At 39.8% G+C, this 26088-nt stretch overlaps 1 protein-coding gene across 1 annotated transcript in view; it reads right to left on the bottom strand.

Moving 5' to 3' along the window:
* Positions 1 to 338: 338 nt before the first annotated feature.
* Positions 339 to 26088, bottom strand: part of galnt13 (polypeptide N-acetylgalactosaminyltransferase 13) — a 56529-nt gene continuing 30779 nt past the window's right edge. Inside the window, exons 6-12 of the mRNA XM_033612827.2 lie at positions 25192 to 25362; positions 24367 to 24484; positions 22835 to 23015; positions 17676 to 17815; positions 14629 to 14727; positions 13116 to 13250; positions 339 to 1587 (exon numbers count right to left, since the gene is read on the bottom strand). Of these exons, the coding sequence (XP_033468718.1) occupies positions 1447 to 1587; positions 13116 to 13250; positions 14629 to 14727; positions 17676 to 17815; positions 22835 to 23015; positions 24367 to 24484; positions 25192 to 25362 (985 nt within the window). The 3' untranslated portion in view covers positions 339 to 1446. The remainder of the gene's footprint in view (positions 1588 to 13115; positions 13251 to 14628; positions 14728 to 17675; positions 17816 to 22834; positions 23016 to 24366; positions 24485 to 25191; positions 25363 to 26088) is intronic.

Below are 26088 nucleotides of genomic sequence, written 5' to 3'. Positions count from 1 at the left end.
CGTCCATTATTAAAGACCATAAACAAAGCTTTCTATATGCAAACATTAATATATATGCACCTGAGAGGACACCATCGTTTTGTTTCTAGCACCATCTGCTGTGACCCTCCAACAACGATCTATGCGGTAAGGAGTGTGTCAACACCCTCTTTGAATAGCCTTGGATGAGACAGGCTGGGGCCGGCTGGTTAGCATGCTCATTTCAGTAGATATCTCTGCAACACAGTACATTTTTTAAATGTTTCAAACTAAAATTCTGGCCATATCTGACACACTGTACTTTTAAGAATCCCGATTAAAAAAATAATGCAAGCAGGTTATTTTAAAGTCAGACTGAAATTTTTTTTTTTTTTTTTACATCTACCCTTTGTTTGTTTTGTCTTGTGTAATAATTTGGTATCTTAATTAAAAAAGGTACTCCCACATGTTAAAAATTGGAAGGGGACACATGGCTTAAATCAGGTTGATAGCCGACACTACGTGGGCTTGTTTAAAAAAGAAAAAAAAAAGCATTATATGGCTCCTCAATCAGCAGCGGACCACAGACACTGACAGCATGACACTGGCCCTGTCAGTTACCAGCTGGCATTGGAGACACTGTTTCTACAAATATGTCTACACAGTGTGTGATCCTCTTTTTAAAAAATATACACAATAGCTGAAATATCATTAGATTGTAGTTTAGATGTTCTGGCACCAAAAGTGATGAGAATTCAAATTTCAGCTTGACTTGAAAATCAAATACCAGTGCTCACACAGTTTCAGATGTTTAACCCTCAAATATCAACTTCTTCAGCTTCACAGACCCAGCATTGGTTGGGCTCTATTAATGACATCACTTCCTGTTATTTTAATGTAACTCAGACACTGATATGGAAACAGGATGAGCAGCAGTCATGACAACAACAGTCTTGTTTTGTTAGATAGTACCTACAGTGGACATGAGTTCACTGCGTGTACACAGCACAGGGAAAGTCATTTACAGTATGGACCGTTGCAGACACGTGCCTTGCAGTATTCTTGTTATAGATGCTCTTCTGTTTAATTGTTTGTCCTGCAGTTAAGCGGCAGTCTGAGCAGCACAGTGGATGCATGGCTAGCAGCTGGCTGACACAGTGTGAGTGCTTTGATTTTAATGTTCTCCATGCTCAGACCTCACACATCGTTCTCCCTGCTCAGACACAACAAGGTCCCCAAAGCCACAGCTCATGGTGTCGCCTGAGCGGCAGGTGCAGCTCCTCTCAAACCTGTTGCGAGCTGTAAAAGGAGACGCCTCCATAATGGAAGATAAGCCGCTGCTGCCTGGATCTCTGTGTTTGCTGGCCAGGCTGTTACAGGAAGAGGCGTTATGATTTGCTGTGGTAAGAGCCACCTGGCGAGGGTGGGGAGAGCCAGGACTGGTTAGGATGAGGACCGAGCAGTGGGGTGGGGAGGTGAGGCGAGGGATCAGATGCTCAGGGTCATGTTACGGAGCAGCCACTGCTGTGCACGGCTACCATTGCAGTCTCTCAGGGTTGGGACCATCTTGTCCTCCTCAGATGGCATGTCCAAACACTGGTTGCTGTTCACATGAAGCAGGGTGAGTCGCTGGAGAGAGAAAGACGACAGGCAGTTAGATATAAACATGCACACCTTTATGTATAAATACACACAATGCTTTATAATGTTTTGTCTGACTCAAGAGTTATTTCAACTCTTCTCTGGAGAAAGTTGAAACCACCTGGATGACTAAGATGAACTTTCACAGACACACTTCCGAATATTGATTTCCCACATTTCACAAAAATACCTTTTGACCCTACTAAATGGCCCGGGCTTGTAATACTCAGTAACTGTAGCTGGAGCAAGAAAAAACAATAGCACATCAAGAGAGCAGGATGTTCTAGTCGAGAAAAAGCCAGAGCCGTGTCCCTTATACAACACGACATGCACTGAGGCTGCTTGGAGAGTTGAAGCTCCTGTCGGTGGGGAGACTGTTGTCATGGCCACTTTACAGGAAGGATTTCATTGTGAATGACTGTTGAGCATCAGAAGCTTCAAAATGTCAAGAGACCAGAAAAAACTCATTTCTTCACTTCAGAACGACTGAAACCATCAGCAAATGTCCATATTTATGGCTGCATTGAGTATATTTTGCACATTTAGGATGTATCACAAGAGTTGCTGTAATGTAAAAGGGTTGCTGGTGGCACCAGTATCACTGATAACTCCTCAGTCTGCCTCTCCTTAATGTTTTTTTATGTTGCTTTTGGCTCAATGTTTTCTTTTGGAGTTGGCAGGCAGACATTGGACACAGAGGTGCAGTCAGGTGCCAGGAAACATAAATCTCCAGGTAGCTTAAAGAAATATGTCACAAAATCATTTGTAAATCAATTAGTCGTGCCTGTTACTTTGTATTTTTGAGGAAAACGTTGTTTTTCTTGCTTACCTCCACAAGAAATGGCAAAATTTTTGATTTACTGACAACAGCAAAACAATATCAAATCATCCATTTGCAAACAACTTTTATAATATAATCCATGTCTCGTTTATCCAGTCATATGCACATCCATTACTGCAAAAAAATACTAAGGTTATTATTAAGCAAAAATACATGTGTTTGGTAGGTACTGAACATACGACTGGATAAATGAGATCTATGCTGTGTCTCAAATCGCATACTTCTGTACTCATACTTACCATTTTGAGTACATGGGTGTGTTGATACAGAGAAGTAACGTTATGGCAAAATGCACCCTCAGTGGTCCCCATGTTGCCTATGTAGTGGAAGGGGCTGGACCGCAAACACATTTCAAACTGCTTCAATGTCTGCCGACTGCCACGGTGAAGACTAGAGCATGGTCCAAATATACATGTGTTTTTTCCTACCACTATACTGATGTCTGATAGAAGTAGTAATAATTTGGTACCAAAGGCGCTACCACAAATGTTATCGTTAGCTTACGAGCTAGCTTACAGTGGCACACTGTTAGGTTGTTTATTGGGTAAATTTGGTAATAATGTGGTAGCATAAACACTACCGTAAATGTTAATGTTAGCTTACAAGCTAGCTCACAGCGACACACTGTTAGGTTGTTTGAGTTTATTTGGTTTATTGGGTTAAATTGGTAATGATTTGGTACCAAAAACGATACCACAAATGCTAACGTTAGCTTATGAGCTAGTTTACAGTGGCATATTTGTCATCAGGCATTGACGTTACATGTGTTGTGGTACAACTATACGGTCTAGGGGGGTAATGTTAGTTCCATTTGGTGTTCATGCATGTTAACTTTTTACTTTTTTGAAGTTTTGAAAATGCAACAGCTATCATTAAGTCAAATCAGCTGGTGATAAAGCCATAAGGTAAGCCACAGAAGTTCACAACATGCTGTGAACGCACGCATTTATTTTGGCGAGTGACAACTGTTCGTCAAGAGATCTGAGTGTAGCTATAGTCTGAAGTCTCAAGATTTAGTTTTGTTGTCTGTTCCCAGTACACAGACTGAGCTGGGAAAGAAAGCATTACGTGCTCTGCTCACTGTTGCCAACTCCTCAGTAAGAAAAGTAGCTATTGGCTGTCCTAAAAGTCGCTAGAAGTCGCTAAATGACGTCATCGCCTAATTTGCATAATTGTCCATATGAATGTAATTGTAATGGCTGCTGTAGGAGAGAGGAATAACGTCATGGGAGAGACAAAAACTGAGTAAAAAAACACCCTGAATATGTTTAGAACTACAAATGAACCTTCTTCCAGTGATTTATATTAGACAAAGAAAATTTTACATTTACATCCCGCCCTGACTGTAAACCAGGTCGGGATCAGCCAGTGGTGGGTCCATGCATGCGCGATTCACTTGCAGTCTGTGCGGAGGGGTTAACATCTCCTGCTCTGACTGCTGCTGGGAGGGAGGACTGGGCCGTCTGTAAGTGCTTTGGGGTGAGGGAAGGGCCCACGGCAGCATCCGCTGCTCATTGAGAAGAATAAGAATGATATGTGCTCTCACAACAGAGTCTCCAGAAGTCTTCAATAACATCAGAAAAAGTCGCTAGATTTGTCGCTAGTTGCTTTTTTGAAAAAGAGTCGCTAGAGGGGTCTGAAAAGTCACTAAATATAGCAACAAAGTCACTAAGTTGGCAACACTGGCTCTGCTACCTGGTTAAATATGGGTTATATAAAAAAATAAATTAAAAAAGGTTGGTGATAATGCTCCATCCAGTTGCAATTCATGGGCAGAAGAAGAAAAGAAAAAGCTGTCAAATCGCATGACCACCATTTTCATCAAGTGAGCAGCAGCAGCCATGTTTGATTAGAGACTGTCAAAATTTGCCCACTGCACAAGTAAGTACATAGTGTACACAGTGTACTACATGCAAGTGTACTAACGTAACGTATCTGATTTGAGACACAGCACTGGAATACACTGCACGAGTTGTGTTAGAGTTTGTAAACGGATGTTGTTTTGCTGTTGTTAAAGCACAGCACTGTGAAACTCACTGACAGGGTGGTCAAAACCCCCCAGTGGAAGCCATGTTTGATACAAAATAGCTGATGTCCAACATAGCTAACTTATCAAAGATAATTATATTGACAGGATATACTGCTTGAAAAATTGGTATTTCTTTAACTTGTTGTTGGTGTTATTGAAACTAGCAAACAAACTAGTTGCCCATATCAACTGTCTTAGTTAAGCTACGCAGTCATCAGTCGGAGGTAACTGAATCCCAGCTATCGTTTTCGATTCATATTCATATTTCAATCAGGTGAAGGAGGTGGACAAAAATCCTCAGCCAACCTTTCATTAGATTGACTGCTATCACTATGCATGCTAATATCCATGCTATCAGTTTGACCTCTCCACTAGAATGGCAATCTGGTTACCATGGTAATGGATTTTGTCTGACTAATAACCACACCAGCTGGGATAGGCTCAAGCCGCCCTGTACCCCTGAACAGGACAAGTGCTTATGGATAATGAATAAATGAATGAATATTAACCACACCCCCATTCTGTGTTTAAGAAAGAACATAATTCAAAAAACAGGCAGGAGTGGAGCTGCTGCTTCTGACCTCAAACATCACTGTTATTTTTGGAGTTCACTCTTCAGTATACCTCGTCCTCTCAGATGTATCTCCTGCACCACTCCACACATTGTCCCCTCTCGCCCATCAGTCCTGTCTGTTTACTCTTCTATCACACAAACCAGAGAAGCCAGAGGACAGAACAAGCACTTTTAAAATGTCCAGACTGGGAAAAACACACCTGTTGTGACGAGCTGAGCTCGAGCACCACGTGAGCAAGTACCACAGAAATCTGTGGCTATCTGCCACAAAGGCTCCAGAGATAACACCCCCCACTAACAACTGGAAGAGAACTCTCAATGGCCTTGATTAACCATTTATGTTCATTCCCTCAGAAGTAACACGCTTCCGCAATTTCACTCCTCACTTGAGTTGCTTTTCTCGTCCTAATGATCACATGCAGAGAAGTAGGGGAGAAGCAGAGGAGCCGAAGTTGGTTTGTAAGGAAGGGAAACAATGGCGTGAGATAAATTGGGAAACTTATGTTAAAAATAAATCATTGAGTGCTACTGAGACACCATTAGGCTCTGTAATGTTTATAAATGGAGGGATTTAAAAGACAACATATATGACCACAAAATGAGTCTAAACTCTGCTATCATGGGAGTCATTTTCAAAGTGAACAGAACAGCACACATGATAGAATGTAAACATGTAAACATCTATAAACACAGTCTGTATGTGCCATTAAAACACGAGCATGGGCATGATTTATCTTGCAGTTAAGGCATAATTCATCATTAAAACAAGATTGTGCTTCGACTGTTGACAGAGGATATTCAGACTAATGAGCACACACAGACGCTCAGGCCATGTTTGATCTTTAGCTATAAAACACAAGGGCCTGACATTCTCTGCCTGGATACAAAGAGGTGCGCACACACACATGCACACACACATACATCTTTCCTGAAGTACACATTACCGGCCGCCCTACAGGGCACATTTGTTCAAACAGAACAAGAACAAAGAGAGCAGGTGGCGTTCGACCTTACACACCTGCCAAAAAACTAAAGAAGAGAACAATAGGTAGCTCCACACTGGAGACATTTTACTTTTCCTGCTTTGTTGAAATAAATTATTTTTTAACAGCAGCTAGGTTTAATGATATGTAAAGGAAATCAGAAATGTTCACTCATTATTTTGCAGAATTTGCAAATGACAAGCAGTGTAACCATTAAATACTTCTCTTAAAGGCGTATTCGTACATGGAACTTCTCCCAACTGGATGTAGCTCAAATCAATAAATCATATGAACCTGGCTTAGGCGATAATGAGAGTTGTATTTTTTCTTCTCATTGAAAGATCCAAACCTACTCTAGCAGCAGAGATGACAGAGGGGGAGCATAATGGTGGAGGGTAGAAAACCCGTTCCACATTTAATGAAAATACTAGAAATGTGGAGGTCTTGTCCTTTGCTCATAATTATTTCATGCCTCCTTTGGGGCAGAGAAAACTCCCATCTCAGCCTCCCAGCAAACCAACCAGCATCTCCGGAGCAAGTCGCTGAGTGTGTGCACAGCTGAGACCGGCTAATTAAATGAGGACGGTTTCTAAACATAAGCCCCGGTTGAGGAAAAGTATCCTCTTTGTCGCCAAGCAGCACAGTAGACTTGCTGAAAGGCACGAGAGTTCCTGCTTGACGCGATCTTGTGCTGACTCTGGGAGGAGATCTGGAGGGCCCGGGCTGCTTTTTGTGGGAAGTACAAAAAACAGCGGATTCCTTTTGTCTCAAGGCAGAGTCAGGCAACAGTCTCACTTGCTCTAATGGTGGCCCGCTCTTGTGTACGTGCTCTCCTCTGGTGCTGGCTATACCATGAGGACCTCTGAGTGTGGACAGCAAATCAGGCCATCTAACAGCAGGTCACTTTACTGCCGCAACTCTGACACACACCAGCAGCCCTGGGAGCTCCTTACCCAATTTACCCTGCTTGGACACAAAAACTGTGGCATGCTACAGTGAAATTGCTCTTTAGCTTTTTGAGAGATACAACAGTGCGGGACTCTGAGGTGCAAACACCATATAATTCAGCAGAACAGAATAGGCCACAGAGAAATTGATAGACTGGGGAAAAAGCAGAAAAACAACATCCCTGAAATGCTGAGCCAAAAAAACCTTTCTTACAAAAGTATGTAAATAAGCAGGCCAAGTGGTGAAAGCACTCACAATTGGAATTCATTGGTTTTACAATATGTACATGGCACACAGTGCACACAGCTGCTTCAGGGCAATAGACGAGTGGCCTGAGAGGCCAGGACCATGAAAGGCAGGTTCACAATGAAGGATCACTTCAAAAGAACTTGTAAACAATGGTAAGCCCATTCAATCAGCCCTGCGAGCAGATAATCAGCTAAAAATAAACACGTCCTTCTCCATCTCCGGCATCATTCACCCAGCGCAGGCAGTCCAGGGGACAGCCGGTGGATTTTCACATCAAAATAAAATATTTATGTTGGAAAATGAATGTCAAATGAGATCTAATTTAGCATGAAGCCTGGCTAAAGGTCCTGCAGATAGCGTCTTACACGCAGAACCATCTTGATGGGACATCTGTCATTGCTTGATGTGTCTGTGCCCCTGTCTTCATGTGTTCCTCCTGAAAGGTCACCGGTAAAAGCTACTTAAAGCTTCCTAAAACAATTTGCATGCACATTGTGCCTAATACCTGAAAGATCAACATCATAACGACAAGCTCTGCATTCATCTGCCCTTACTGACAAAAACTACAAAGTAAAAAAGACTCCTCTACAAACAGAGACAACAATCAGCTACAAAGGTGCCTATTAAAGCCCCAACAGGTCAAACTAATCTACTTCTAACAATGTTAATGACAAACGACATCACTACGGAGCCGCTAAAATGACCACCAGCTTCTACTCCTAGCCTAATTTGTACTAACCTGCTCACCTCAGGCCCTACAGCTTAGAGAAAATAATCAGTGGGATTGAAGTAAAGGCGTCTGGCGACCTCCAGACGTGTGTAGTTGTGGAGGATCCAGGCCTGGATGGGACTGTTGTTACAGTGCTCCACCGTGGGGCCGTAGGTGCCGTCCTCCAGACGGCTGATGGTCAGACATGATTGGGTGATGATGTGGAGGAAGGTGTGCTTCTGCGGCGAGCCAGAAGTGAAAGGGACAGATGGTAGTGAAGGTAAGTCTGAGAGTCATCAATTATTGTTAAATGAATCCATCTGTTCTTCACAGCCAACGTTTCCACTTTAATAACAGGTGATTTTTTTCAATGACAGTTAATTCACATAGAAAATGTGTGTTGTTTATCTACGCTGTTCAAAGCCTGGACTCAATTCCTCATCCCAATCACCATGGTAAATGTTGGCATTGTATGTTTCTAAAAACCATGGATATGTTACATCTGTGCATTATTATGAAGTGTATACACTGAAACTACATTTCAACAGTGCTGTGGTTGATGTCTGTTTATGTTAAAGCCCCACTTGGTTTGGGCTGGAGAGGATATCTTTTTGGCTTAAAGCACAAACGTTTGGTGGCACAAACGCTGCTGGAAACACAGCAACAGTTCGCTAAAAAACAACTGATGCTTTTGCTTGTTGGTCTCGTACAGTGGTCTGCATTTTGGCAGCCATCAGCTCACACGATAATCACTTTAGAAATACTGATATGACCCAATGAAAAGTGCAAATGTAATGCAAATATCAAATCATCTGAGCTAGATTTCATCCTCAGACAATTACCACATTAATGATTGATAAAATGAGACAATGTATTTTAAAATATGTTTATCATTGGTTAGTGATTATTGTCTGATCTTTCTCCTTTACCCGATACTTTCATTTTTGTATTGTATGGATTTTGATATACACTGTTTGCCTTTATTTTAAGAATTTTTTAAATCAATTACTAAGGGGGTAACTGGGGTGAAATTTGGCACAGATGTTTGATATGTTGGCTTTACCTTTTTGATTTTTTGATACAACCTGTGGCTTAAAAATGCATGCATAACAATTTCTGACTTGTGAATAGCTTTAACACCAGCTTTTTAATTGTGACTGGGTAAACTCTGACATCTCTGATATTTCTTACTAAGAATAAAACAGATATGGCCGCCTCACACATTGGACAAAGAACGCCCAATTAAGCCCAAATTTAATGAACGTTGTGTTATATAGTCAATGCACAGAACACTTGTAAGTCTTAACATAAGAATCTTTCCCATCTCTAACATACATCTCATATGACGTGAAGGCGACAGTAGTATAAAGTTGTTGTTTTGAAAATGTTATCTCTCTAATAAACTCGGCACTAACAGGGTGAAGGAATTTACATTATTTTATTTTTCTGAACACCTGCCCTGGTGTAAATTAGAAAACACTGAAGAACACAATCCTACATTTTGGCAGCTAAGTTATTTTTGTGTCTGAGACAACCTGACAGACCTCATTTGGAAAAACACAGAATTCGTCTCTACTACATTAACGCAAGACTTGACATGTACAGGGTGTCTACAGGTATGAACGAGGTAAATTTAGGACTTTTTATGATCTTTAAATACAACTTCAAACTAAAGTTAAGACCAATGGAAATACACACCAAAACTGGAAATATACTATTTCCAAGTAAACACAGTAAACACAGGAAGGTAAAATGACACTGATGTTTCTGTGTTTACCACACAGAGAAATAAAGAGCAAGCTCACTAGCAAGGCCTCGGCTAAACAATACAGAATCATTGCGTGATCTTAATGTGTAGAGGGGGTGAAAACAGGGGCATTACACGCATACAGGTGTTGTGAGGATGTCTGTTCTCCTGTCAAATAGCATTTAAGATAGATTTAAGACATAAGATCTTTAAAGGTCCTGATGTATACCAAGTAAAAAATAGAGCTGGATAGATTTGGCAGATTTAAATTTTCTGTGTGAATAAGATAAGGTGAATAATTTGCTTCACAATATGTATCTGGTATATTCACGTGGGGCTGTTGGACAAAGCAGATTGAACACAGCTTATTTCTGGCTCAAACAGCAGAGCAGGTGAAAAAGAACTAAGGCTGTCCGTCACCGTTGTGAATGAATACAGCAGGAAAAAGGAAGCGTCAGGTATCCCTGTGAAAGTGAAACTGATGAGCAGATGAAATGTTAATGGCACTGTAGTCACCCAGGATTCAGTCCCCGTCTGTCACACTTTGGGCTTAAAATAACCTCGGCCACTGACAGCAGTGAAACCCCACTGCTGTTTACAACAGAGACCGGTCCTCTTAGTTTATGAATTATTCAACTTTTCCATATTAAGAATGCACCCGGAGAACAAAGTGTAATGAAAGGATTTCTCCCAGGATTTGTTCACTGCTTGATGGAAAGGCCTCCAGGCTCCCTCACCTTGTCATATCTACATGCCAGCGATTGGACATCTCAATCACTGATAGATAACACTGTATCCTGTGCACTCTTTTATAACCCTCTCCCAGTGGTTTAAAAGAAAATGCATAAATTGTTAATATAAAAGATGCTTTTTGTGTTGTATAATCCATAATGTACTTTGAGTTCTGAGTCAACAGGGCTCGAGGAGAATATTTTTGTTCTCCTATGAGATTCAAAATGTCTCTCTGTTCTTCATTTACGAGCCCGTAACATCTGTTTCTGTTTTTGACTGAAAACTGAAATTATGAGAATATTACAGCTTGTATAGCCAGGAGTATTAAGTAATATTATTCTGCCAGATTTTTGCTTTGTTACTCATATTGTATATGTTTTTATTTCGGTGCTTCTACAAATGAGTAAACTGTGACTCACTGACACATTCATATGTTGTGTATATACAACAGTGTCACGCCTGAGTGTGTCTTACAGGCCATAAAGTCTGTAATGTACCACACAACATGAGAATGCATTAGGATAAGGTTTGTTTTTCAAATTGGCAGTTGTTTTAATAATTTTGTCCACCACATTAATTTCAATTTGGGTAGATTAATTAAATAGCAGAAACATCTCTATGTTAATGCAATAATGGTTCAACAGCATCATCATAGTTTTTATTTTTATTTCATTTCCTTCCTTATTTTTATTTTCAATTCAGTTTAGATTCAGTTAAGTTTCCAGAGTGGTTGTGCTTGTTTCAGTTTATTAATTTGTTTATTTTTCTTATTTTTATTTTTATTTTATTTTATTTGTTTAAGTATTAGTTTTAGATAGGTATTTTGTTATTTTTTTTTAATTTATAATATGGGAGGTATTTCTCAGGGGCAAGATTTAAAAAGTTCAGAATAGGTTTTACAACACACACACAACCCTTTGTTCAGACATTTGACTCACAGTCAGGTCAATATTCAGCCTCAATAAACATATGCACCGATGTCTCCTCATGCATTTGTGCTGACAAATTTGACCAAACTCACAAACACTGAACCAAAGAGATTTTCTAAACTATTTTTTGTTTTAACATCCAGTGTAACTTTTTTGTTGACTTTTAGTTTAATATAATAACCTTGCTCCAAAATAATCACACAGTTGAATCAACACCTCTCCTAATCAGTTTCAACAAAAACTGAACATACTGAACAAGTTTATTTTGTAGGACTGTATTAGACTGCATTTGTTTTAGATGCATGTACCTGACTTGACTGTTTTTCACTCACTCTTGAGAATAAGGACAAAACCTTATTTGAGTTTTTTTTTGATTTTCACTCTTCAATAAGGGTGGGAAAATGTATCTTAAAAGACAAAGTCTTGACTCTTAAACTCTGTAATGGACCAGCCTCCCAGTGTTTTAAATTATTCTTGAACAGCATACATAATGGATGTCAGAGATCTGACGGAGCTCATGTCTTACAGAGGTGACAAAAAGTTATATATTTATTAGTTTCACAGCAGTCGTAGTGAGTAGCCATTTTATTTTCCAAAGCTGCCAAGCGGCTAGTCCTCTTAATGCTAATAATCAAAATATTCATTTTTAAATCATTATTCTTGTTTCGTTTTGATTTAGAAGGGCTGCGGAGTTGACATGTTATGGCTGAGACACACCCAAGAGCAATATTGTTTAATACTTTAGCACTTAAGCAGCATTCCTGCCTTTTTGGAGACCATAAAGTGAGACAGTGGTCCTTAGGTTACAGCCAACCCCTTTTATGCCTGATTAAATTATGTTTTTGTAGAAATCTGACGGAGTTACCATAAATCTGGGACATGTTTTTAATAGGCCAACACTTTCACAAAAAAATCAATTTCAAAACAAAGATGATTACAGCAGTCAATTTTTACATCCATGTCGTCAACGTTCTGTTGTTGTACTGTTAGTTTGAGATCTTGAAGGCTTTTACACATTTTTTTAATTGTTTGAAGTTGTGAATTCTTGTCTGGAACAAGGGTGTTTGGAACTTTGGAAGTTATAAAAATAAAAGCAGATCAAAATATATTATAAATCAGATTCATTTCATACATATAAATCCTTTGAAGATAATGTTTCACCCCAGAAATGAAATTAGTAGTGTCATTTTAAGGTTTTCTTTTTGGTTGGACATGATTTGTCCCAGTTCTCAAGAATGGGTGATTTGCTGTGCAGAATTTTGTGTGATGAGTAAAATAGAACTAATTTTAAGTAATACATTAGGATCGAAATCCATTAAAGATTCAACTTCATTCCTCTGCAAAAAATAATTAACCATACGACATCTACTTTAATAACCACTGACACTTACACAGAGTAATGAGATAAATCACAACACAGCACAGGACTCAAACTATGGGGGGATATTCAGGAGCTATGAGTTGAACAGCTTACCTCGAAATCATATTCCCACTTGCCAACATACTGAGTGAAAGGAGAGAGCATGAGAGCAGAGACACCACTGAGGCGGAAAAGCAACTGCTGTGCCACTAAAAAACTGACACACAGCACCATCTGGTGGCAGCAGTCTGGTACTCCTTCCCCCACTTAACGCTCCCCAATGACAACACAATCAATTGGCCTTTCACCCAAAATCATTTTTCAAAACATCAGTCATCAGGAAACACAGAATGGCCTCCTGCAACAGCAGCCTGGTTATGGATTATTTGGCCGCTACGGGGAATATGAATCCTACCTCAGCATCGTACTCGAACATCTGATTGCCCTTCATGTGGTGACACTTGAGCATGACGACGGGTCCGTTGAGGCGGGAGACATCCAGACAGAGGTCATCTGTCCTAATTTCTTTATCTGCCGTGTAAGAGAACACCTGCAAAACAAGACGTGAGGCATCATCAATGGGCTTTCTAGAAATACAATCATTGTTCAGAAAAGGGTCTTTGATGAGAGGGTGTGTGAATGATTTAGGCATATTTATTTTGATTAACAGAAGTCATGGTTATTGTAGTGCCAAAACTGATTTAGATAAGGCACTGTATAGGGTTCCCACACATTTTCAAGGACAGAATTCTCTAATTTTTCCCATAAGGACCCACAGTAAAGATTTTGCCATTCCATTTGTTCAGTGTTTAATTGACAGCAACAGAAAATTAATTTGCTGTTATGTTACATGATGTGGAGGGTTATCCATAGAACTAAATTTCATGATTTGTCCATGATAATTTTGACTCATCACATGTTTTTTTCCAGGTCTGGACAATGTGATTGTGAAATTCCTATAGTGCTTTCTGCTCCTCTGTTTGCCAGTTCGGGTTACATTGAGATTCTGCCTCATGTCATGTACTGCAGCTACACACAATATCCCACAGCGAGAGTTACAAGGACAGAGAGGACAATGATTAGACCAAAGTACAATCAAATTCTTGGCTCAGACTGAATGTAAAATGCCAGCGACTTCACAATGACCCACAGCGTGGAGCCAGATCAACAATGGCCTTTAGGAACAAGAAAGAAAAACTTGGCAAAAGCCCCCGACTTGAATTGTATTGAAAATGTGCGGACTGACTTGAAAGTTGGCAATTCACACACACTTTGGGTCCAGCCTGATTAAACTCAAGCTCCCGAGCAAAGACGAAATCCCACAGCTCATGTATCCAGGATAAAGAAGCATCAAAGGCTCGACTGGTTTATGTTCATTTAAAAGAGATTTATTCTACATTCCACTTACAACACTTGTAAAATACCTCTGAAATTTTCCAGCTCATGTTCATGACACATTGTGTGTAGATTTAAAACAGACTCCAGATGACAAAACAACAAAAGTACATTTAAAGGAGCAGTGTGTGGGATTTAGTACCATCTAGTGGTGAGGATAAAGACTGCAACCAACTAAACACCCGTCTCCAAAACCCTCCATTTTCAAGCATTTTAGAGAACCTACAGTGACTTCCAGGCAACATAAAAATACAAAAGGCCCCTTTCTAGAGTGAGTTTTAGTTTGTCCAATCTGGGCTACTGTAGAAATGTAGAGCGCAACAGATTGGACTCTGTAGAAGCGGACCTGCTCTCTATGTAGAGCAGATAAGCGGGGCTCAGACTAAGGTAATGAAAACACAACAATTCTTAGTGTCAGGTGATTATACATTAATGAAAACATGATTATGTATATTATATTCTATTTCTGTTGATAAACCCTTTTAAATCCTACACACTGGACCTTTAAGTGTTCGTATTTTTCCATCTCTCACCTGGTTTCCGCCCATGCCGTGACAGTTGAAAAAGCCGACTTTCTCGTTCTCCTTTCTTCCCATGTTGTCCACACACTGGTTGGTCTCAACATTTCTGATCTGCAGGCAGGAAATTAGAAATACGAGAGTTAGAAGTTACTTTGACTCTGATTTGAAATTAACTTTTTGTCTCTTGAAAGGCTAATTTCATACTTATTAGCGACTTAATCAAACATAGGGTCCTGCTCGATATTTCTCATTAAAAGTTAATCCTCTTCCCTACACTACTTTCTTTCTGTCGCTGTTCATGAATGACCACTTTTTATTGCTACTGTTTTACTATTCTGGGATCTTTAATTGCTACACTCAGACTTTACAGAATTTTTGTTTGTGTGTTTGTTTGTTTCATATAAAGCTGAAACAATCTGTTCCTGGACCAGCTGGTATAAAATTATTTGCAACTATTTTGAAAATCAATTAATATTAGTTGGTATTTTTCATGTGAATATTTTCTGATTCCCGCTTTCATTTTCTTTGTTATATATAATATACAGCCAATCAAAATTATATCATACAATAAATGACAGGCTCATTGTTGTGGAACCTTTCTTTACACACAATTTAAGTGGCACACAGTCACCACAGCCAATTTTAGCCCAAATCTGACAAATTTAGTGTCAGGAGATTTATTTCCAAAAGTCCAGTGTCTTATACTGAATCAGACAGTGGACTAAATAATAGGCTGAAATCATTGGAGCTGCAGCAATTAGCTGAATAAACAAACAGTCAATGTACAGAATATTAATAAGTATTGATAAGCAAATAATTGTTTTAGTCATTTTATTAGCTAAGATAAGAAAAAGATAAAATAAGGTAAGATAAACTTTATTAATCCCACACTGGGGAAATTTGCTTGTTACAGCAGATCAAGAGACAAAAGCAAAAGATAAAAGTGTTGAATTAAATTTAACAAGATAAAAACAGGACAAGAATAAAATAAGAATAAAAACTAAAATAACATTAACACCTTTCGCTTATACAGTCACTGTATGTCCATGATGGATAATTGTAATGCACACATGGTGTGCAGCACTGAAATATAAAAACTACTGTTGCGTAGTAGGAAGTAAATATTATTAAGTAGTGAAGCTGCACAAATTAAATACATATAAACACATGAATATACGTATGAGTATATGTAACCTAAGTTAAACAGTGCATAGTAACTGTCATGTCTTGTTCTCTCATGATGTTGTAGTTGTATTGTTGTTGTTGTTGCTGAAGCCGTTGTGTCGTGAATATGTTCGATTTTGAAATTGTGTTTTTTATATAATAGTGTCTTTTAGAAGAGAAATTATTCTCGGTTTGCTGCCCAGGGACTTCAGATGAAAATTAGTTTATAGCTAACCCTGGTGCAGCTAAATATCTGTGCACTGTCCCTGTTAAATAAATAAAGGTTGTAAGTGATGGAGACAGAGACATTACAGTGTTACTTTGTGTTATGCTCTTAAAGTCTGACTGCTGTCTGAGCGAAGGACCTGCAGTATCGTTCCTTCTTATCCTGTGCTTAAAATTTGCTGATTTGAGACTTTTGTTTGTCATATATCATTGTAAACTGAATATTTTGTGGGTTTTGGACTGTGTGAAGCTGCTGCTTAGGCTCTGAGAAATTACAGCAGCCATTTTTCACAAATATTTTTAGATTAATCAATAATGAAAATGATCGTTAGTTGAAGCCCTAGACATTCTCCATATAACAGATATTATGTCAGCCAGTTATATTAATCTGCTCATTATCTTGACTTTCAAAGCTGAACTGGATAAGTGATGTGACCGCACAGCCTGAGTATCCCCTGCTATCACTGACTTTACAGTCAACTCAGCTTTCTAATGAACTCATACATTCAGAGAGCTAAAGCTGAGCTGGCTCTATATGTTGCCTAAGCGACTTATTACGCCTATCATGCAGAAACAGAATGGCGTTCATAATTAAGTGATATAAAACCTAATGGTTCCAGCTGTTAAAGAAAGGCTGACTGTGTGTTATGGAGGAGGAGAATCAGTGGGGAGAGGTTCTGGTTTAGAGGAAGATGGGAGCTGAGGTGCTGCAGTGGCTAAAGAGAGATGGAGAGAGAGAGAACCAGCTTGTGCTGCAGTACAGCAGAGCAGCACCGATGAAGAAATCCCCTCATCCTCATACTGTATAAATGTTGGAGGATTACAAGCTCATTTCACCACAAGTTCTTCAGCTGACATTACTTTTAAATGGCTCCCGTCTATCGTACAGACCAGACACTGCATGTCAGCGCTGACTTTACCCCATGCTGCACTGCTGTCGACATGGAGCCGCAGGCAGCAAGAGGCAAATTCAGGTCACTTAAAAAAGTTTTCTGTGTGAACTCATAAAAGGAACTTAAACTTCCATTATCTTGAAAACAATTATGCATGAATTCTCACGGCTTAGCTGCAAATTATTGCACAGTTCCCACAATCCCCTTTCTAATTTCTAAAGAAACAACTTTGTATGTTCCATCTCTTCCAATTATCTGATGAATAATGCCCTCTGTTGTTTTTTGTCGGATTTGTCGAAGAGGGAATAAATATTTTCATAACAAACTGCATAAAAAGCTGGTTAACAATTTACAACCCTGTCTGAGACAGATTCTAACTTATATTTGCACTTTACTGACTTTAATAATTCATTTCTGCTTGCTGCGTACAACACAAAACTGTGCCATGAGACTGTGCAAAATGTATACACAAGCCTTATCTCAGCTACCCAGCATTCATAGCAGAACTGTGTAAACATGTGACTGGGATCAATACTGACTGCACGAACATCCCCTTGTTTGTTTATCCTACACGTTGAATACGAACAGCCGGGGATGTTTGTTTTTATCTGGTTTTGTTCAGTCTTTGCTGGATCCTGAGATTTTCTGATTTATCTAAAAAAAAAAAAAAGAAAAAAAAAAAAAAACAGCCCAGAACCCGCAAGGACATATCTGACTGAATGCAGAGCGAGGCAGTCCGCTAAATTATGGGAGATCAGAGTAGGAGAAAGCTCATACTTCACCAAGTGAGTAGTATCTTCTCGGTATCTGGGAGTCTGGGTAGATGTTCTCTAGATACCAGGAGAACGGTTTGCACTTTAAGGCCTCGCGGAGGTTTTTACGAGAAGAGACGTCTCCGTAGTCCACCCGCATCACACCTGTAGACAGAACGCCAAGACAAAGATTCAGCTATATGCATCAATGAACATCATTTCATGTTATCATTCATTTGTCACACGACATCATACAAGTTATACTCCAGTGAAATGTGATCCAGTCAACTCCTTCAACTTGTGCATTAGGGCTGCAACAATTAGTCGACTAATCGATGACTAATCGACTATCAAAATAATCGGACTATTTTAGTAGTTGACTAATCGGTTTGAGTCATTTTTCATAGAAAAGTACTATAAAAGTACCCCAAAATACTCTTATTGCAGCTTCTTATGTTCAAATATTGGCAGCTTTACATACTCTCCCATGATGATGAACTAAAACCCTTTGGCATGAGTACGAAACAAGACATTAGATGACATCATTTTGGGGTTTGGGAGAGACAGGCTGACATTTTTCAACATTTCAACACATTTTTCGATAAAATGATTAGTCGACTAATTTAAGAAATAATCGACAGATTAGTCGACAATGAAAATAAATGTTAATTGCAGCCCTGTTGTGCATTGCAATTTACTACATGTTTGCCTCTTCTTACATTTTAGGCTGCTGCTTTTTAACTGTCCATGAACTGATGGTGACATCACTGACCCCACCTCCCTGCCAGGACCCTCCTTATCAGCTGACACATCTACATTTCAGACAGATGATTTATCTCACTGTTTTTCATTCCTTCGTTACTATTACCACGCTGCTGTTTTATTTATTTATATGTATAACTGTAATTGTATTACTAGTGTATTCATTCATTTCTTTCATTTTCTGTAACCGCTTATCCTGTTAGGGGTCACAAGGGGGCTGGAGCCTATCCCAGCTAACATTAGGCGAGAGGCAGGGTACACCCTGGACAGGTCACCAGACTATCACAGGGCTGACACAAAGAGATAGGCAATCATTCACACTCATTCACACCTACGGACAATTTAGAGTCACCGGTTAACCTGCATGTCTTTGGACTGTGGGAGGAAGCTGGGGCCTGTATCACGAAGCGAGATCAACCTTTCCTGGGTTACCCAGACCTATCCTGGGTTGACTAACCCTAACAATGGCAATCAGGATAATCGGTATCACGACGCTGGATATCAACTCGGTAACTCAACCCAGGGTTGCTTTATCAAGAGCCTTGAACGCGCACGCAGCGGACCCATCACAATCATGAGAGAAGCGCAGCGTCACTGAGCGTCACAGAGCGCCGTATGTGAGGGGGAAAAAAGTATTTCTTGTGAGGATCAGAGATTAATTCTACTAAAATATGAGGAGGAGAAAAGCAACATTACAGAAAAGGCCAACACCGTGGCAGCTGCAGGAGGAGGAAACATGCGTGGCAACGCATAATGGGATGAATAATGTTTAGTTTTAGTTTAGATTAGTTTATTTGCACACAATGTTAAAAATAGACAGTATAACATTTACAAGATTAAAAAAGAAAAGTGCTGGAGAGGTTAGAAGCCACTAAAAGCTTATCAAGGAAGTCCACTGTCAAAACATTAATGAAATCACATAATAGAGAAGAAAAAAAGAAAAACGGGTAAGAGAAGAAGAAATAGAGGAGGAGAGAGGGAAAAATCAAGACAAAGGTAGGTTAAATTACTCATCACTGGTTCAAGTAGCTACAGTACCTGTACCTGTACATCTGACACTGATCACACCCTTGAATCCCATGAAATCAATGCTGCGCAGATGAATTGCGTGTATTACAATTATCGTCTAACATCATTGCGTCTGATAAATTGGTCTTCTTTGTCATAAAGTTATATATGCTACAATAAAGCTTAAAGCTGACGCCACAATTAAATCATATCAACACCAAATTGATAGTTTGAATAAAATCATCCTGATATTGAGCTGTGTTAGAAATTAACAGCTGCGCAGAAATATACCTAGTCTCCCTCTTTAAAAAACAAAAAGGAAAATCCCTCAAACACCATGAAGTGTAGACATATAGGCTACTTTCCACATTTCCAGCAGCAAAGCTGTCAGTTAGGCCCATTATCTTTAACAGGGATCATTTCTTCCAACAAAACAAAATGTTAATTAATGGCGTTATTAAGTGTCCGCAAATTATCAGTTTCTTTCTTATGAAGGGGTGGGATGAAATTTCGACTTCTTTCCACTCCTTTTTGAACAATCTTTTCATTGTCTGTTGTTGTTGCTTTCTTTTCTTTTTTTTAATGTTCAAAATAAACTTTCAAATCAAAATCATTCAAATGAATTAAACTTCCCGTCATGACTGGGCTGCATTTCTGTCAGCGGAGTCATTTTTTTTCCGAACAGCTGATTGGCCAGTGGGTGGTGCTTTTTATAGGATCAGATTCAACCCTGAATTTACCCTGCTCCGGAGCAGGATAGCCGTTCAGAGTAAGTTACCATGGTGATCTACCCCGATTAGAACTGAACCGGCTTCGTGAGACCGAAAACCCAGGGTTAACCCTGAAGTTACCTCGCTAAGACATTAATTCTGCTTCGTGATACAGGCCCCTGGCGTACCTGGACAAAGCCCATGCTGACATGGGGAGAACATGCAAACTCCACACAGAAGGGCTCCCCCACCCTGGGGTTCAAACCAAGAACCCTCTTGCTTTGAGATGACAATGCTGCACCACCGTGTTGCCTATCACTAGTATATGGATTGTTGCTATTTTTGATTAATTAACCCCATCATGTTTTTTTTAAATTGATTTTTCACCTTACACACACCCACAATCATACAAATAAACATGTGCACCATATTTTATAAATTTTCCCAAATTTAACTGCTTTTGCAAAATATTATTATAATTATTTGGACAATTATCTCATTTTTTTGTTGTTGTTGTTTGTTTTGTTCTATATATACCATGTTAAAGGTTGTATGTCACCTTGTTTTCCTTGTCTGTTATTTTCTTCTGTTCCAATCATGGTTGTACCTTCAAATCCACTACTGTTTTTTTTGTTTGCATCAAAAAAAAAATATAATTAAAATATTAATCAAAGTAGTAGTAGTGAAAGTAGTGATAATAATAATACTAATAATAATTCATGTCCATGCTTCCAAACTGGCTGTAGTGTATGTGTTTATCCATGGTTTCTGTTTGTGGAATGATTTATCTGTAGTTTTGTGTACAGCTGCTTTTGTTGTTTTACATATTAAATCCACCACAGCCACAGTGAATTCATTGATGTCATCGGTGACGTCTCCTGGAACATGCTCCAGACTCCAGTTGGCTTATCAGTCAGTGTTTAGTTTTTTTTTTGTTCTGAAAACATAAAGAACAGCCCTGTGTTCTTGCACCACCAAGACTAAACACCAGAGGGACCCTTTATAATAAGAAAAAAAAGAAACACCTTGCAACCCTACCTGAAAATATGGACTGTGTGGGTGGTCTTGGAAGATTTTCTACCACACAAATCATCTAATTTCTGCACAGAGGCATGTCAGGAGACTAAGTCACATCCCATTTATACACACACAGTGTATTTCTAAATAAGGCACCTCCTTCAGAAATGCGCAAATGCAACAATTGTGTAGTGCCATGTGCCATGATGTTTGTTATTTTAGCCAAAACGGAGACTGCACGATGTATCAGCCTTGATGCCACTGAAGATGAAGGAAGGATTAGACAGCAACTGGGCACAGACACTTACAAACACATTAGGCAGATGGTTTCTCCCCAGAGTGCCTCTTGAGGACTCATACTGTAGCTTGCATGTAGAAAGATCCAGCCTGGTAATTTATCATCAAAGAGTCTGATTGCAATAAGGCAAAATAGGATACAATATTCAAAAACCAGCCAACATGTAAGAGCTGCAGCGCTGTGTATTTATCCAACACCAGCCAGACAATGCAAACAGCACCTTCTGTAACACCAACAACATCCTACACTTTAATCTGGAGAATAGAAATTTCAAATTGGCAGATAAAAGCCAAGAGCTGAGGGCCACTCTTCCTCCCCTTGCTCTCTATTTCCTCCTTCTCTCTCCCTCTTTCTCCCTCTGTAGGGTCTGCACATCACATGTTGCAGATGATGAATAGCCCCTTTGATCTTGAAATCACCAGTGCCGAGGAGGGACGTGGAGGGAGATGCACTTTTAATAGGATCACTAGATGCCACTCCCAAACTCAGCCTGAGCAGCATACTGCGTTCCTCTGTGCCAATAAGCGAGGTCTGGCAGCAGCGTGGCCCAGATCATTCTCCCTAATGTCCTGGAGGAACAGACGGTCATTGTGGGGCCACAATACGCAGAAAGACTCATCCATCACGACCGCGGCTCTGCCTCCACACCTGCCTGTAGGAGAATCCTGCCTGACTGCACGGAGGAGAAGGTCACAATTTGAGCCATGAGATCGTCAGATTACGGATGATCCCTCATAGGTTGGCTGGCATCTAAAACACTTAACCAGAGATTTCCGGGGCACTGCTGTCTGCTAAAGGGTAATCACATTACTAAGTCGACAGATGGAGGGGTACTCATCTCTCAATCTAGACTGTCCTATTGTTCCGGATTGTCCGGTGTGTGTTTGTGCTCTGTCTGAGACAAGTCTGTGTTGAGACGAGACCATCTATGTCAAATTTCTGAACTCAAGTTCAGAGCAGAACTGAGAAAATGTGTCGGAAAGTAAAGGAATTAATTAATCCCAGTTTGGATACAACAAAAGCAGCGTTCAATACCAATGTGAGCCGGAGCAAAAGGAGAAATATAAATTCTTAAATGAGCAAGATAAAAGTACCATGCAAGAGAAAGAAAGAATAAAAGCGAGCAGACACTTCTTTCCTTTTCACACCAATTTGTTAAATGTAATATCAGCGAGCACACAAGTTGCAAAGAGAGGCCTGGTAATGAGGATTGTTCATATCTGCTTTTAAGCGGCGGTGCACAATGAATAAAACATCTATGTAATTCCTGACTGAACTAAATACTGCCTCAAACTTTTAAAACATGCAGAGTTCATGCCATGTCAGAACAGTCGTCTATATGTGACGCTGCTGTTCCAGTGGCAGAGAGACAGTCAGACAGCTCTGTACCTGGTGATATGATATAGAAGAAGTCCTTGAAATCATCCATCCAGACTTCTGCCAGGCGCCTGTTGTTCTTGTTGATGACTTGGCCCGTTCCACCGGGGAAACTGTATGGGGTGGCCTTCCGGAAAACATGGCCCACGTGCGAACATGTTATGATCTCCAATGAGCCACCGCACTGCCAGATCTGCAGACACACACATTGTAGCTTTATATTGCGTGTGGCATGGAAGAAAGAAAGCATTTAACATCATTTCATGCTCTTGTTGTGTTTCATGTCATCAAGGTTTCTTTTTATAATCTCTCATTTCTCTTTCATCCTGTGTTTTATTAGACCAGGAGAGCAGGAGGGGGGCTTTAGTCTGGACTCTAATATTTCGCCTTGTAACTGCTGCCTGTTGTCTTTAAAACACTTTAAACCGTCTATCTGCATCATTTCCATTCAGTCATGCATGAAGCTGCAGATCAATCACAGTGCAATTTGGTGTGAGCTATTAACATCTTTTTTAAAGATTAAGAGACATTGTAATCAGAATGTGGATTACTATTTTTTATTTTATTTTGAGAGGTAAGATCATGTCATTTTACTAAATATGTATTTCTATGATTCCTCCTTCCTTAAATCTCTCCCTTTAGTCTTAAAGAGACAGCTAACCCTAAACTCTAAAATACATATTTTTCCTCTTATCTGTAGTTCTATTTATCAGTCTAGATTATTTTGGTGTGAGTTGCAGAGTGTTGGAGACATCAGCCGTAGAGATGTCTGCCTTCTCTTGAATATAATTGAACTAGATGGCACTGGGCTTGTGCTGTCAAAGCCCCCAAAAAGTACATTTGAAAAACTCAACAGCAATGTCTCTTTCCAGAAATCATGACCCTGTTTCTCAAGATAATCCACAGACCTTGCTGTGAGCAGTTTCATGTAGGAACTACTTTCTTTCTACCAAACTACACCCACCAAATGTATCACTGGACAGAAGGAGGCGTGCATCTACTCATGGACAAGAGGCCCATGCTCGTGACAACAGCAAATGTAAACATCAATGGCGTCCTTACTGGCTGAGCTGTAACGTCAGCTAGCTCAGTAGTGCTAGGTGAGCTAGCAGTAGATGTGCGGAAAATAGTTCCTCCATGAAACTGCTCACAACAAGTAAGTCTGTGGATTATCTTGAGTAACTGGGTCATGATTTCTGGAAAGAGATATTGCTGTCGAGTTTTTCTAATGTATTTTTTGGTGTTTTGAGCATCATAAGCCCAGTGCCATCTAGTTCCATTATATCAGAGAGAAGGCAGACATCTCTACAGCTGATATCTCCAACACTCGACAACCCACATCAAAACAATCTAGACTGATAAACAGCACTACAAGTGAGAAGAAAAATACATATTTGTGATTTTAAGTGAAATCGGCTATGATTCCACGAGGAGATGCAGGTGAGGGAAATGTGGATTAAGGATGCTGGCGTGTACCCGTTGACATCAACCAACATGATGACATGATAAAATCGAGACACCTTCCTCCCCAGACTGTCACTCACCCGAAAAGACATTTCCAGGTTCTCTCCGCCCCAGATATCCATCCCTGGATCGTAGCTTCCTATTTCTTCAAAGTATGCTTTGTCTATGGAGAATAATCCTCCTGCCATGGTGGGAGTCCTGCAAGACAAGAAAAAAATGCTATTGTAAATGTGTGTCTTTGTGCCGTATTTATTAGTACCTTGGTGTAACTCTGAGGGAACATTCAGAAAATAATAAAAGACCAATTTGTTTGACAATTTGAAACAAAGCCTTAGAAGGGTAATTACTTTTATCTTTTAATTCATTCTATGTTAAAGTTGGCCCTTAATTAAGGATATTGTTTGTTGCTGGGAGTGATTTGCATACAGATGACAAACTGTGCCTTGCTTTGTGTAGCCCCCCAAAAATGGCAACTGTCAGCAGAGTTTCTGTTTGTCTATTTTTAAAATAAATGCACTCATATGTACTTGGACTTCAGCAGGGCACAATCACAAGTATCAGGATGCTATTTCGGCAGTTGCTTGCACAGTGGGATACACAGAGGGAAAAAGATCTATTTCTATCTGCAGGATAAAAATGGCACTTTTTATTGTGCGGAGAAATCTAACTATCCATGTCTTCTGTAGCCTGCTGCCGTCACAGATAAACCCACTCTCAGCCCAGATGAGAAACTAAAACTAACATCTGTCTGAACTTAGGAAAATTGTCTCTTCACCTTTTTTGTGTGTACGTTGACCCCCTCCATCTTAATTCCTCATCAGAAGACACTGCACAAGTCGAAAGTCAGTCACATATTCCCTTGAGAAATGATCTAGATTTTGAAGACGGATGTTTTCTATGTGTACCTGACAGGAAGTGTTCTGTCCCCCTTGCGTCGGTCCATCTCCCGCTGGGGAACAGGGTACCAGCGGAAATTCAGCTTCCAGTTGAATCCACCATAGGTCATATCTGAGCCTGCCATGTACTCGAACGTCTCGTCGCTGATGACATCGATGATGGGGCACACCACTGCTGTCCTGAGAGACACAAAATAAAAAATACAGTGTAAGATTCAATGCTGAGTTTAATTATTCCTATTCCGTTGCCAGGCCAACAGCTTTGGTCTCTGTTTACTTCCTGACAGCTACCAAGGAAACTGTAGAATATAGTTTCCTTGTCAGCCACCGCCTTAACAAACATTCCAAGAGTGTTGATGTTGTTAAGTTTGAAACGGTCTATAGTAAATGCTGCCCTGATTAAGATAAAAAACAGATAATGCATATGATGAAAGGTGTGGAGGTTTTATTTTTATTGTGGTTTCTACATCACAACCCACATAAAGGAGCATACACACTCTGAATGAGAGCAAATTAGATAATGGCTGGTCTTTTAAAGGTTAGAGGAGCCAAGTACTGAACACACCAGGCCTGCAGTTAATGATTATTTTTATTACTGAGTCATCTGTGGATATTTTATTCATCATAATGGACAGAAAAGTTTCAATCAACTGGATGTTCATTTGTTGATGAGTTCTTGAAGTGAAAGCTGCAATGAAGAGGAAACAAGGAGGGGAAAATAGCAGCCATTAAGTGAGGGGCGGCATCTTCAGATGTCTTGTTTTGTCTGGTAGAGTCCAGAACACAAAGATATTCAAATTAGAACAATATTAAATAAAAAAAGCAGCAAATCTTACATATTTTTGGTTGCTTAATTAATCCATTAGCAAAACTTTTGCTGATTAAAGGTCCCTCGTGTAGGATTTA

The sequence above is a fragment of the Epinephelus lanceolatus genome, chromosome 14, assembly GCF_041903045.1.
Source record: "Epinephelus lanceolatus isolate andai-2023 chromosome 14, ASM4190304v1, whole genome shotgun sequence".
In the NCBI taxonomy this organism is placed as follows: domain Eukaryota; kingdom Metazoa; phylum Chordata; class Actinopteri; order Perciformes; family Serranidae; genus Epinephelus; species Epinephelus lanceolatus.
Note: the sequence above shows the minus strand (reverse complement) of the source record. Positions and strands in the feature narration are given on the sequence as shown.